The sequence below is a fragment of the Fukomys damarensis genome, unplaced genomic scaffold (assembly GCF_012274545.1).
Source record: "Fukomys damarensis isolate Sample0158 unplaced genomic scaffold, DMR_v1.0_HiC HiC_scaffold_17, whole genome shotgun sequence".
NCBI lineage: Eukaryota > Metazoa > Chordata > Mammalia > Rodentia > Bathyergidae > Fukomys > Fukomys damarensis.
Genome location: NW_022900929.1, coordinates 33,182,165 through 33,196,118, shown reverse-complemented (window position 1 = coordinate 33,196,118; position 13,954 = coordinate 33,182,165). Strand labels below are relative to the sequence as shown.

General features: G+C 43.9%; 1 protein-coding gene across 1 annotated transcript in view; it reads right to left on the bottom strand.

Moving 5' to 3' along the window:
* The window catches only part of Tgm5 (transglutaminase 5), a 37,112-nt gene that overhangs the window by 7,599 nt on the left and 15,559 nt on the right, over positions 1-13,954 (bottom strand). The window contains exons 7-9 of the mRNA XM_033764971.1: positions 7,176-7,314; positions 6,469-6,572; positions 6,113-6,352 (exon numbers count right to left, since the gene is read on the bottom strand). Coding sequence (XP_033620862.1) covers positions 6,113-6,352; positions 6,469-6,572; positions 7,176-7,314 — 483 coding nt within the window. The remainder of the gene's footprint in view (positions 1-6,112; positions 6,353-6,468; positions 6,573-7,175; positions 7,315-13,954) is intronic.

Genomic DNA, 13,954 nt, shown 5'->3' with positions numbered 1-13,954 from the left:
AACTTATACATCAGTAATTACCTTGAATATAAATAGATTAAATTATCCAATTAAAAGACATAGAGTGAGTGGGTAGAGTAAAAAAATAAGAACATAGTTATATGTTACAATTAATTCACTTCATGTCTAAGGACACACATAGACTAAAAGTGAAGGGATGGCATCAGATATGACATGCAAATGGAAACCACAAGTACGTAGAGATCAGCATGCTTATGTTAGATAAAAATAACTTTAAATTAAAAGCAGTAAAAAGAGACAAGGAAGGTTATTATATAATCATTAAGAGGTAAATTCAGCAAGAGGAAATAACAATATAAATACATATGCATCTCATATCAGAGCACCCAAATGTGTAAAACAAATAATAATAGACCTAAAGGGAAAGAAGGTTCCAATATGGTAATAGCTGGGGATTTTAACACCCAAAATTGAACCATAGACACATCATCTGGACAGAAAACCAACAAATAGCAGAGTTAAGTTGCACCCTAGACCAAATGGATTTACTGCAGAACATTCCACCCAACCGCTGCTGAGTACACCTTTTTCTCATCAGAACATTGAACCTTCTCTAGGAAGAACATGTGATAAAAACGAGTCTCAACAAATTTATAAAAATTGAAACCATATTGATAATCTTTTTGATCCAGAATATGATAAAAGTAGAGATCGGTAACCAGAAAAACTTTAGATACTGTACAAATAGTACATGGAAGTTAAACAACATGCTTTTGAGCAACTGATGATTCAAGGAAGAAATCAAGAAGAAAATTTAGCATTTCTCAAAGCAAGTGAAAAAGGAAATAAAATACAGTGTACTAAAACCTATGGATATAGCAAAAGCAGTACTAAGAGGGAAATTCATAGCAATCAATGGCCATATTAAAAAGTGTAGAAAGTAGCAGCGCATCTCAAGAAACTAGAAACTCTAGAACCAACCAACTCCAAAATTAGTAGAAGGAAAGAAAGAATAAAGATTAGTAGAAATAAATGAAATACAGACTAAAACAACAAAAAACAAAAGAGTGATGAAACAAAGAGCTGGTTCTTTGAAAAGATAAACAAAATAGACAAACTTTTAGCCAAACCAAGTAAGAAAAATGGGGGGGGGACTCAAAACAAATCAAAGGTAGAAAGGGAGATATTACAACTGAGGTACAAAGATATCACTACCGATTATTATGAGAAACTATACTTCAACAAATCCGAGAACCTGGAAACATACAGATTCTGAATCAGGAAGAAATAGAAAATCTGAATAAATCAATATCATGTAACAAGACTGCATTAGTAGTAAAGACCTCTAAACAAAGAAAAGCCAGACTTCATCTGACTTTACTGCCAAGTTCTATCAAACATTTAAAAAGTAACTAATACAATTTTCCTAAAATTATTCCCCCCAAAATAGAAGATGGAGGAATTCTTCTAAATACATTCTACAAGGCCAGCATTACTGTGATGCTGTGATGATAAGCTCATAATTAAAAAGTACACACTAATATTCTTGATTAATACAGACACAAAAACCCCAAACAAAATCTGCACAATCTAAATCCAGTGAAAAGATTAATCAGCATGATGAGTAGAATTCATGCCACGGATCTGAGAATGGACCAATGTATTCAGACAATAAACTTGATATACCACATCCAATGAATAATCACCTCAGCAGACAAAGACATTTGATGTGATCAATATCCCTTCATGATGAAAACACTGAACAGATTAGGCATGGAGGGAACGTACCTCAACACAACATAGGCCATTTATATCAAGCTATCTGATAACACTATACTGAATAGGGGAAAACTGAAAGCATTCTCTCTCAAGATTCAGGACAAGGCAAGAATGCCTATTTTTATATCATTTATTCAATAGAATTCTGGAAGTCCTATTAAAGCAAACAAGTTAGAGAAAGCAAGAAAGGGCATCCAAACTGGAAAGTAAGTCAAACTCACTTTTGTAGAAGGTATGAATTTTTTTTTCTTGTTTTTTTAGACAGGGTCTCGCTTTGTAGTGAAGGTTGGACTTAAGGTAGCCCAGGCTGGCCTCAAACTTGTGCTGATCCTCCTGACTCAGCCTCCTGAGTGCTGGGATTATATGCGTGGGCCACCATGCCAAGTAAAACATGAGCTTATATACAGAAAACCCAAAATCTCCACCAGAAAATGATTAAAATAAATGAATTCAGTAAAGTTTCAGGATACCAAATCATCTTGCAAAAATCAGTAGCACTGCTATAATTTGATAATGAATTATCTGAAATAGAAACCAACCCCATTTATAATAGCTCCAAATAAATAAAGTACCTAGGTATACATTTACCCAAAGAGGTAAAAGATCTATATAATAAAAATTACAAAACATTGATAAAAGAAGTTGAAGAGGACACAAATAAGAGGGAAGATACTCTGTTTTCACAGATTAGAAGAATCAATACTATTCTCACAAGTGCAAGGTCCTGAGTTCCATCCCCAGTGTCACCACCAACAACAACAAAAAGATCAATATTATTAAATATGTCCATACTACTCAAAGAAATCTATATATTCAGTGCAATCTCTACCAAAATACCAATGACAATCTTCACAGAAGTAGAAAGAGCAAATCTAAAGTTCACATGGAACCACAAAAACTAGAATAGCCAGTGCTATCTTGAGCAAAAAGAACAAAGCAGAAGGCATTATATTACCTGACTTCAAAACTTACATACAAAGCTGTAGTAACCAAAACGGCACAGTATTGGCATATAGGTGGGAACACATTCCAATGGGAGAAAATTGCCTAGAGGTAAGCCCACTTATCTCTAGTCAGCTGATTTTTATAAAGGTTCTAGAACAAGCATTGGGCAAAGGATCAATAAATGGTGTTGGGAAAAATTGGATATCCACATATAAAAAATGAAACTGGGCCTCTGTCACTAGCTATAAAAATCAACTCAAATGGGTTAACAACTACACAACTAACAGGAGAAAACATGAGGGAAATGTTTTAGTACACGAAAATGAGCAGTGATTTTTGGGACAATCCCCACAGCACAGAAAACCCAAACAAAAATAGACAAATGGAATTACATCAAACTAAAAAGCTTCTGCGCAGCAAAGGAAACAACCAGCAGAGTGAAGAGACAACTTACAGATGGGAAAAAAAAATCTTTACAAACTGTACATCTGACAAGGGATTAATATCTAGAATGTATAAAAAATCCAACACTAAACAAACAAAGAACAACAAAAAGGCCAGAATAAAAAATGGACAGTAGATCTACATAGATGTTTCTCAAAAGAAGAAACACAAATGGCCTACGGGCATATGAAAAAGTGCTCAGCACCAATAATCACCAAGGAAATGCAATTCAACACTGAGCTATCACCGCCTTTCAGTGACAATGGCTATCAACAAACAGATAAGGGTGATAAGTGTCAGGGGGGACGTTAAGAAAAGCCAAGCCTTCCACACTGCTGATGGGGATGTGAATCAGTACAGCCACCAGGCGGGAAAGTACAGTGTCCTTGAAAAACTAAATAGAAAAATCACCTACTTCAGCAGCCCCACACCTGGGACTTCACCGCAGGAAATGAAATCAGTCTGTTTGAGACACACCTGCATGAGGGTGTTCTCTGCCACATTATTCACAGAAATGGAAACAACCTAAAAGCCCAGCAGCTGAAGGATGGAGGAAGAAAACGTGGGACATTGTCACAATGGAATACCACCCATCCGTTGCAAAGAACGAAAAGCCCATCATTTGTGACATTCAAATCGCTATGCTAAGTGAAATGAGCCAGGCACGGAAAGGCAAGTACTGTACTACATATGTGGAATCTGAACAGGTTGCTTTCCTGTGGTAGTTGCCAGAGGCAAGGGAGAGAGGGGACTGGGCAGAGGGGGGATGGGAGAAGTTGAGCAGCGTCCGCTGATAAGAGCAAGAAGTTCTGGGATGCTACTACACTGCTCCATGACTAGGGGTAGCAGTAGTGCCCTGTATCCTGCAAAGGTTGGGAGAAAAGACTTTGAGGGTTGTTTTGTTTTGTTTTTGCCATAAACGAGTGGTAAATATATTAGGAGATAAATACGTTTAACCTGATTTAAACATTATGCAAAGTATGCACGTATTAAAACATTACAGGGTATCCCATTAATGTGTACGATTTTTATGTTTTTGTGTATCATAAAAATTGTATCAATAAAAAAGACAGTATGGGGTGATTTCCTGTTTAAGAACTAAATAAATGGTGAAGTGTAGACTGATTCCTGTAAACTGAGAAACCCAGAGGTACAATAAAAGTCATAAATAAACAGGTAAGTGAGATCATTCAGGCAAACAGAGTTCCTGGAGTGGCCCAGGCCTCCTGCTCCATCTCACCAGACCCAGAGGCAGGAACACTTCTCCAGGTACCCCTAGGAGCCCCTCTACTGAGAGTCCACTGTCCCCAGGGACTGGCTTCACGCTTTCTGTGCAAGTACACAATCTTCTGAGCTAGAGGCCACGTTGATACTCTTGCTACGGGAGTCAATTGTAAGCCCAGCTCTAGGCAGAAGAGGGTCTCGAGACTTTTGGCTCAGTAAAAATGGGCCCTGAGAGGTGTGAGTCACATTCGGGGTGCCTGTGGTCTGTTTGGTCCCCAGATCGCATCAGTCCAGGTCAGAGGAGATAGAAGCCTGCTGACACAGGAGCCAGGATGAAGCAGGGCACTGAGGGCCACTTCAGTGTAACTCAGTCTCCCTGCAAGCACGGAGGACCCATGGGCCTTGTCGTAAACACACTCAGTGTCCTGCCCAGACCCTCTCTGTGTTCCATTTTGGTGCCCACTGGCCCTACTTTCAGATTGTAGCCCCTATGACTCCTGAAACTTTCTCTGTCCCTGGAGTGGACCCAGCCTGTGCTGGGGCAGATCAGGAGTGCCAGGAATGCACATTCCCAAGGGGCAGCCCCCAGGACTGGGTTCCTCACCTCTCAGGTGTACAAATCTGCAGTGATGTCTGTACATCTAACTGAACCGATGGCAGGGCTACCAGATTTAGCAAATAAAAATGCAGATCTGTTAATGTGAATTTCAGAAAAGCAATATAATTTGCCACATAGTTAGAATAAAGCAGTATTCATCCCCCCAGATTGTCTTCTTTCGTCTCTCTTGTTTACACTCCTACTAGCATTCCCTGCAGTGCCTCCCAGATAAACTACTTGTACTTGAAACCTTACCTGTAGATTTGTTTTTGGGGTGCCAACCAGGGTGCCTCCAGAGTCCATGGGGACTGGACAGGTGATGCTAGGCTCTTACATAAAGTGGTGTAGTGTTTGCTTGTAACCTACACACCTCCTCCTATAGACTTTAAAGCATCTCGAGAGACTTAGTGATAACTTCTACAATGGAAGCACTACGTAAATAGTTGTTGTATGGTTTTAAGGCACAGTGACAAGGAGAAAAAGTGTGTACATGTTCGGTACGGATGCAATTTCTTTCCCCAAATAATTTCAATCCACAGTTGCTTGAATGCATGGGTGCAAAACCCATGGATACAGAGAACTGATTGTCCTTGTCTCCAGCCCCACGGCTGGAAAGCATTGCCAGATTCCCCAGAGGTGACCCTGACAGTTGGCCTTTTTCAGTTTCTAAAAATTCCTCTACGTCTGACCAATGAAGCTTCCTCTGAAGCCCTGCTGGCCGAGTAAGAAGCCCCCACCCTGCTTGCTCCTCTGGCCTTGCTGGTCCCTCAGATGTGTGAGAAGGACCATCTGGCCTGTATTCCAAACAGGAAGACACAATTAAACAGCATGTTCAAGAAAATAAAATAATCAGGAGAGAGAGTACCAAGCAGTCTGCCATCTTCAGAGGGAGGCAGAGTTTTCAGGCAGCAGAGGTAAAGGATTCTCTTCTGTTGAGGGGCTGCCAGGTGGAGAGTGTCTCTCTAATCGCTGTGGGGGAGCTCACTGGGCTGTGGAATGTGGGGTGGTGGTGGCTACAGGAAAGGAGGGAGTGGGGACGCCCCAACTAGGATATTAGAGCTGACGGCCGGATGAATGGTCAATCTGGCCCTCATTGCCTTGCAGCTCCCTGGGCAGGCCGGAGAAGGTGCCTGCAGGACTGGACACTGAGTGGGGTTATACCTTCTCCATACTTGTAGCTCTCCGTGACGTCATCCCGCTCATCACTCTGGATGCTCTTAGTACTGATGAAATTGCCCACGGAAGTCGTGTCCTGGTGAAGCTTCTGCTCCTTCCCTCCGTAGACCAGCCAGGACATGCAGTCAGCGTTCACCATGGAGAACACGAAGGGTGTGTCATATTTCAGATCCACTTCCCCTTCTTTGATGGCTCTGACTGAGGCAGGGCCACAGCAGTAGAGGCCTGGAGGAGAACAGGAGAGCCCCATGTGGAGCTGGGGGGCAAGTTTGTGGCCGGCCAGGCAGGGCAGAAGCAGGTGCTATGAGAGCGGGTCCTGCCTTCCCTCTGGGCAGCCTCACCATTGCTGGTCTCCTGAGGGGTGGCATCCAGCACCTGCCAGCCTCCGTATCCAGGGGGGAGGTCCTTCCGGGCCATCCAGCACTCATTCCAGACATGGAAGTTCCTGGGGGAGAAACCAGAGGAGCCGGTGTTAAATGCAGCTCAGGGAGGAGCTGTCCTGCTTGTCTTGATGCTAGAGCAAGGTGGAAGCAGGGGAACTGTTGGATCTAGCATCCACAGGGCCTAGACTTCTGCGTGAATGGTGACAGATCATCCTTCCATGAGTGTCCATGGCTCCCAGAAAAGACTTGCCCTCTGTTGACTGTGTGAATAGAGTGAAAGCTAAAACCCCCGCTCTCAAAAAGGTCGGCGTGGCCCCTTCCCCATCACTGCTCAGAGGGGCATTCATGGCTTTGTGTCCAGCGGCACGACTTTGAGCCCTCCAATGGTCAGAACTGTAGGCTGAGCATTAGATGACAGAGGAGCCAAAGAGGGAAGCCTCAAGCCAGGGTGCAGAGCTCTGGTGACACAAGGATCCTAAGGGCCAAATTGCTTTTGTGCAGCTGTCTCCCAGCCCTGGGGTGGGGACAGCAAGTCCTGGAGTTGGCAAGGGATGGAGGAATGGGAGGGGTATCAAGCTCTGGACACAGTCTTGCCTTCCTTTCCTGCTTGTGGGCTTTGGCTCAGACATGTGGCCTTAGAAATAGACCTAGAGGTCCTCTCTCACCAGACGGTATCCTTCTTCTTGTTCTCCAAAATCCTGCCTGTGTTGTCATAGTACTCATCTATGATCAAGTTCCCGTCAGTGTCGTGGCCAGAGTCAAAGTTGGTGATCACTCGAGTGGGGATCCCCAGGCACCGCATCACTGCAGGGAGGACAGAAAAACTACCGGTGAGATGTGGGTTCAGGAACTCTGTGCATTCCTGAACCCGGGGCCGCACCTGGGGAAAACATTCAGGCGACCTCTGCAGGACAAGGCAGGATCTGGCTGGGGCTTGGGCTGGTGCCGTTTCCAATCTCCCTCCCCATGTCCTGCACTCACGGATGATAGCAAAGGTCAGGGTGCTGCTGCTCCACCAAGCCCTCCAGAGCCAACAGAAAGCCTAGCAAGTTGTCAGGTCTCCTGCGGGTGCCAGTAGGGTGGGGCAGGCACGCCTCTCCACCAGCAAGTCTCGGGTCTGACTCAGCCTCAGCCTCCCTCGCCTGGTCTTAAAGCTCCATCTTCAAACCAAAGAGCCATGATTCTATTTCTTTCTGCTGTGAGAATGACTGGCTGAGGTTCTCAGGCAAAGGTTCTGTGCCTTGTATTTCCCTCTTATCCTGGAAACACTATTTTGGAAGCTTCTTTAAGAAAGTATCCCGCAGAACAAGCCAGGACGTGAAGGAGACTATGTAACAAAAGCTTAGAAAAGTGAGAGTCTGTACCTGATAGAGAGATTCTTCAAAGGAAGTAGAATGTTGTCTTTATTCCTGAGGGGTCGTCGTCCCCTCTGCCAGCCAACTTCTTTCTTTGTCCTTTGCCGCATCTCCTCCAATATGTGCTCTTTTAAGTACAGCGAGATCTCCTGTCCTATCCCACTACCAAGTGCTCTGTCCCCGTAGGTCCAGCAATGATGGCCCCCTGAGCTCAGTGACAATGACATTAGCAACACCAGAAAGAACAGCTGTGCCTACTGCCAGCCACAGTGCTGTTTCATGTACGTCACACTCAGCACCATCTACGTGGCATTTGCTGTTGTTACCTCCATTGGAAGACAAAGTTTGCTGCTTTGACCAAACTCCCGGGTCCTGGTTTCCCTGTCAAACTTGAGCCAGTATTCAGACCCTTCTCAGTAGCAGGCCCACAGTTCAGCATTCTAATGTTTTTATCTCATTATAGATCCCAAGCATTTTCCCAGGTTATCAAATATTTGCCAAGAGCCAGGCGTGGTGGCGCACGCCTGTAATCCCAGCACTTGGGAGGCTGAGGCAGGAGGATCGCTGTGATTTCGAGACCAGCCTGGGCTACATAGTGAGTTCCAGGTCAGTCAGTCTCAACAAACCAAAAAAAAAAAAAAAAAAAATTTGCCAAGAGATTTCTAGTGAAGGTCATTTCTGGATATTTAGTTGATTTCTAATATAATTGTGTAAGTAGTGCTTTAGTTATTTATTTATTTGTTTGTTTATTTATTTATTTATTGGTACCGGGGATTGAACTTGGGTCCTTGTGCTTGTGAGGCAGGCGGCAGAACCACTGAGCTAAATCCCCGGCCCTATGGTTGATATTTCTGTAGATCAACAACACCCTGCCTCCATCCCTTGGGACAGATTTCAAGAAGCAAAATGACTTAAGTAAACACACTACTGTCGTTTTTCAAAAAGTGCTTGGAGTTTTTAGTGTGAATACTGAATTGCCTATAGACCCACTTGAGGCCTCTTGCACTGCAGTTGGGCACACAGCACTCTGGGCCAGCGTGGGGGTGGCCACCAGAGGACCCCTCTCACACTTTCACACTTACTCACCCAGGACTCCTGAGAGTGGAGCATGAGCCTGGATGGAGAACTCCCTGTCACTAAGGAAAACTGCCCCTGAACCTGCTGTCCTTCAGTCTTCCTCTCCAATCAAGGGCATCAGTCGTAGGCATCAGCCGTGTCACCAGGCCATGCATAGGCAGGATCACACTTAATCCTCCCACCACTCTGGAACTCCCTCAGCAACAAAGATGAGAAGGTGGAAGATTAGAGAGGCAAGGTCAAGGGGCAGGAAGAAGAAAGCCAGGTCAGCATGTAGGCCCTCATCTCTCTGATCTCAAAGCCTCCCCTCTCTAACTATATGCCCCACCTCTGCAGCTGTCCCAGGAGGGCAGCGGCCACACCTTGGTCTCTGCTTGCCTTCCTTTGTGAGGTTTTCACCAGCTGCTCCAGGCCTGATCTCTCACTTATTTGCAGTCGTCTGTGTCACTTGCTGAATTAAACTCTCATTTACAGTATCTGACCACTCAGCCAAATTACAAGTCACCTTAAAGTTGGGCTCATATCACACGCTTTACTTGCTTCTCTTCATTCCTAGCATGGTGCTGAGTTGGTGCTTATTAACTTTCTGTTGAAGTAAATTGTCTTTAGCCTGTGAATGAAACTGCTGCAGATTATCAGTCCTGCTGCCTCACGGTTCGACATGAGAATCTTTCACTGACAGTTTTCTGGGGTCTGCATCTCTCCTCATGGAATGCATTCTGGCAGGCACAGGCTCACGCCTCGCACTTGTGTGACAGTGGCAGAGATGGACAGGATCTCAGAGTCAGGCAGAGTTGTAGAGATTCCAGAGGCACAGGGCGCCACACTCCCTGCATCTTCATTCAGTGATAAGCAAACTTGGCTACAACCACGCACAGGGTTAGACACAGAGGATGCAAACATGAAAGGCCCTTGGGCCCCTAAAGGGCACAACTTCACTTTCTTTTTCTTTGCAGTGCTAGAAACCAAACCCAAGACCTCAAACATGGCAGGCAAGTGCTTACCATTGAACTGCATCCCCATCCCTTTTACTTACGTGTGTGTGTGTGTGTGTGTGTGTGTGTGTGTGTGTATTTTTAAAAAAATTTTTTTTTTTAAGACAAGGTGTCACTAAGCTGCCTTGAACTTGCAACTTTCCTGCCTCGGCCTCCCAAGTACCTGGGATTGCAGGCATACACAACCTCATCCTGCACAACCTCACTCCTGAGTGGTGGTAGACACCATCCTGATGGTGTATTGAACAAAGTATGTTTCAGGGTTGCCTGTGAAAGCTTCTGGCCAGTTCTTTCTCTACTCTTCAATGTGGAAATGTGGTTCCAATTTTACAAGAAAAGTCTGAGGAAAATTACAGTTCAGCTTGTTGAAACACATTTGATCAACTTTGCCGGTAAATTTCCATGGCTTATACTGAGGCAGATAGTCAAAGCTTCATCTAATAAAGTCAAAGTGAGTTAAATGCGATGGCTTTTATCACCCTTAAATTCTTCCAGCCAGGTGTGGTGGTGCACACCTGTAATCTTAGCACTCAGGAGGCTGAGGCCAAAAAGGATCTTCTTGATTTGGAGGCAGCCTGAACTACATAGCAAGACCTTGTCTCAAAAAACAAAAGCAAAATAAATAAAATTTCTCCCTGAATGCATTGTTTCCATATGATAAAGATATTATTTCTTTTTTTTCCAGCCTTAATTGAATTTATTGGTACATTTTAGGGATACAGTACAGTTACATTCATTGTTGGGATCTTGTACCTCTACGTGACAAGTCTTGGTTCTCAGTTTTTCCCCTTGTCCCTGCCCTCCCAAGATATTATTTCTTGTTCCTCTTCCTACATCTTTAATCGTCCCTTAAAACCAAGATGGTCATGGTCTTTCAGATATGCCATTGTGAGGTCACATTTAAGTTGTTGTCTTCCATCTCTAATGGCAATGAAATAAAATCTTATTTGTTTTCTTTTTTTCTTTCTTTCTTTCTTTTTTTTTTTTTGTTTGTTTTTTGTTTTTTGTTTTTTGAGACAGGGTCTCACTATGTAGTTGAGACTGACCTGGAACTCACTGTGTAGCCCAGGCTGGTCTCGAACTCACAGTGATCCTCCTGCCTCAGCCTCCTGAGTGCTGGGATTACAGGCAAGCACCACTGCGCCTGGCTGCAGGAAATTATTTTTTAAAGAGGGGCCTGAAGTAGGCCAGCTATCATAATGCTCTACAGTAAGGAGTATGATTAATTTAACCCTAAATATTCCAAGAAAGAGAGGAAGGAAATAAAATGGAAAAATAAGAAAACAAAAGTAAAGGGAAAAAAGGGTAGAAAGGTTGAGAAACTGAAATATGCACTGGCTAGAAATACCCTTGAGCAAGATTCTACCAAATCACCAGAGCCCAGAAAGATTAAAACAGTATCAGATTATAATAGCTTTCACAATAGTTCTATAAAACTAGATGCCAGACTTCTTTCTAAATACACATCACATGTTAAGCCACAATTCTATTAGGGAACATTCCCCAGTCTCATAAATCAATAAAAGATAACAGTAAGTATGCATTCAAGCCAGGGCACTGCACAAAGGAAAGTCTGGACTGGGATCTGAAGAAGGTTTGGGGCAAAATAATGCACCAGCCCTTCTCTGAAGTTCCTTCTGTGAAATGTAGGACTCAGTAAAAACCACAAGAACAAGAAGTGTACTGACATGGAAATCAGGTACTTCACAGAGACCACTGCAATTAAGTTAGAAAGTCTTAAAGAGAGAACAGCTAGCTTGGGGGTTTTTGAAAAATTTGAGTACCCTATTGCAAGCCAAACCATAAGAGGGATCCAGTAGTAGAAGGCATACAAGCAGGGCTGCTTTGGCTGAAGAGGAAAGGGCCAAGTAAGTACCTACCCCACAGCCTCCCATGTGTCTCCACAGCATCAGTCCCACTGCTCCTTTCCACTGTGACCCCCAAGGCCTGTGGCCCTGGATGGTGCCCCAGACCTGTCACAGCCACACACTACTGTCTTCCTGCCCAAGCCTTCGCTGCCCACCCCTCAACTCTGTGCTTAATCCCAAGAGCCTGTTTTTTGTTTTTTTCTCAAATAACTTTTCTTGAGATACAATTCACATTCTGTAAAGTCCATCCCAGTAAATGTACGAGTAGATGATTTGTAACAGAGTCACAGGTTGGGCAACAATCCCTGCTATCTAATTCCAGGACAATTTCATCAAGTCAAAAAGAAACCCACATCTGTCAGCAGTCACTGCCTATTGTTTCCTCTCCATCCCCCTAAGCAGCCTCTCCTGTACTCGCCTATTCTGAGTATTGTGTATGAATGGAATCAGACAACAGGTGGCCTTCTGATTCTTGGATTTAGGGAGAGTTTTCAGGCAACTGAACATTGCTGTCTTCTCTGTTCCTTTGCTACAGTGCAAGATATCTAGTATCTATCAAGATATCTATCTCCACACTTCAAGGAAGGCGAGGGTCCCACCCTTGACAAGGAATGGATGGCCAGAACAGCCAGCTCGCAATGACCTGGAGCTCTGTGGGTGCCGGCTCTGCACACAGGAAGGGCTGGCCGGGGTTTCTCTGAAATTCCCAAGTTACACCCGAACAAGTAGATGCCAGAGAAAGTGCTTATGACCATAGCTTTGGTGCACACCAAGACTCCTTTCGTGATTCGTCTTCTACAGGAAGTTGAAGTCAATGTGTTTGACATTTTAAATGACAACACAGGGAGTGAGGGCTGCAGATGGGAGTTCGCACTTCTGGCTCAGTTTAAACTTTGGTTTTCTTAACTGTGAAGTGGCTGTAACAAGACCTGATTTTCAGATGGATTAGAAATGGCAAGAGTGCTCTGTATGAGCCTGAAGCACAGGATACTGGGTAAAGGCATCTGCTAGCGATGGTCCTAAGGCAGGATAGCACCGTCGGTTTGGGGTGAGACTGGCTTTGTCATTCAATGTCATGTTCTGCCAAATGGAGATGAAGAAAGAACCTGCCTTGTGAGGTCATGCCGGGGATCAGCAAGACACCTGGAGCTGCTGCTTACTGAGGCTCATGGCAGTTAGGAACTCCCTATATGTGAGTTCACTCAGTTCTTTCCATAACCAAGATGGCGGCCACCATTGCGTTCCCTAACACACATCTGAGGAAACCGAGGCACAAGTTAAGCAGCTGGCCCAAGGTTACTCAGACAGTTAAGGCAAGTGCTAGTATTTAAAGTAGTGCCTCTCCTTCTCCGTGGTTTGCTTGCGCAGTTCTAGTTACCCTGAGTTAATCACCATCCAAAAATATTAAATGGAAAATTCCAGAAAAAAGCAATTTGTTAGTTTTAAATTGTGCATTGTTCTGAGTACTGTGGTGAAATCCCAAGCCATTCTACATGAGGCATGAATCACTTCTTAGCGCAGGGCATGTATTATGTCTCTTTGTAGATGCCTTTGCCTGTGTTGTTTGTATTACCCACCCTCTGGTCACTTAGTGGCAGTCTAGGTTACCAAATCACTTGTCATGGTGTCACACCACTTATGTTAATTTAATTTTACTCCATTTAATAATGGCCCCAAAGCACAAGCGTAGAGAAGCTGACAATAACATTATGGCATATTTTCATAATTGTTCTTTTTTTTCTTTTGGTACCGGAGATCGAACTCAGGACCTTGAGCCTGTGAGGCAGGCATGGTGCTACTAGGTAAATCCCCAGTCCTTTTTTTGTATTTTTGAGACAGGGTTTCACTGTGTATTTTAGGCTGGCTTTGAACTCACTGTGTAACCCAGGCTGGCCTCGAACTTGCAGCGATCCTCCTGTCTCAGCCTCCAGAATGCTGGTATTTTATTATTTGTTATTGTTATTAATCTCTTACTATATCTAATCTGTAAACTAAACTTTATGCTTGGCATAGTGGAACATATCTATAATTCCAACACACTGGGAGGCTGAAGTAGGAGGATCATAAATTCGAACCCAGGCTGGGCAATTTAGCAACTTAGTGAAACCTTGTCTCAAAAAAAAAAAAAAAAAAAAAAAGGGCCGGGGAT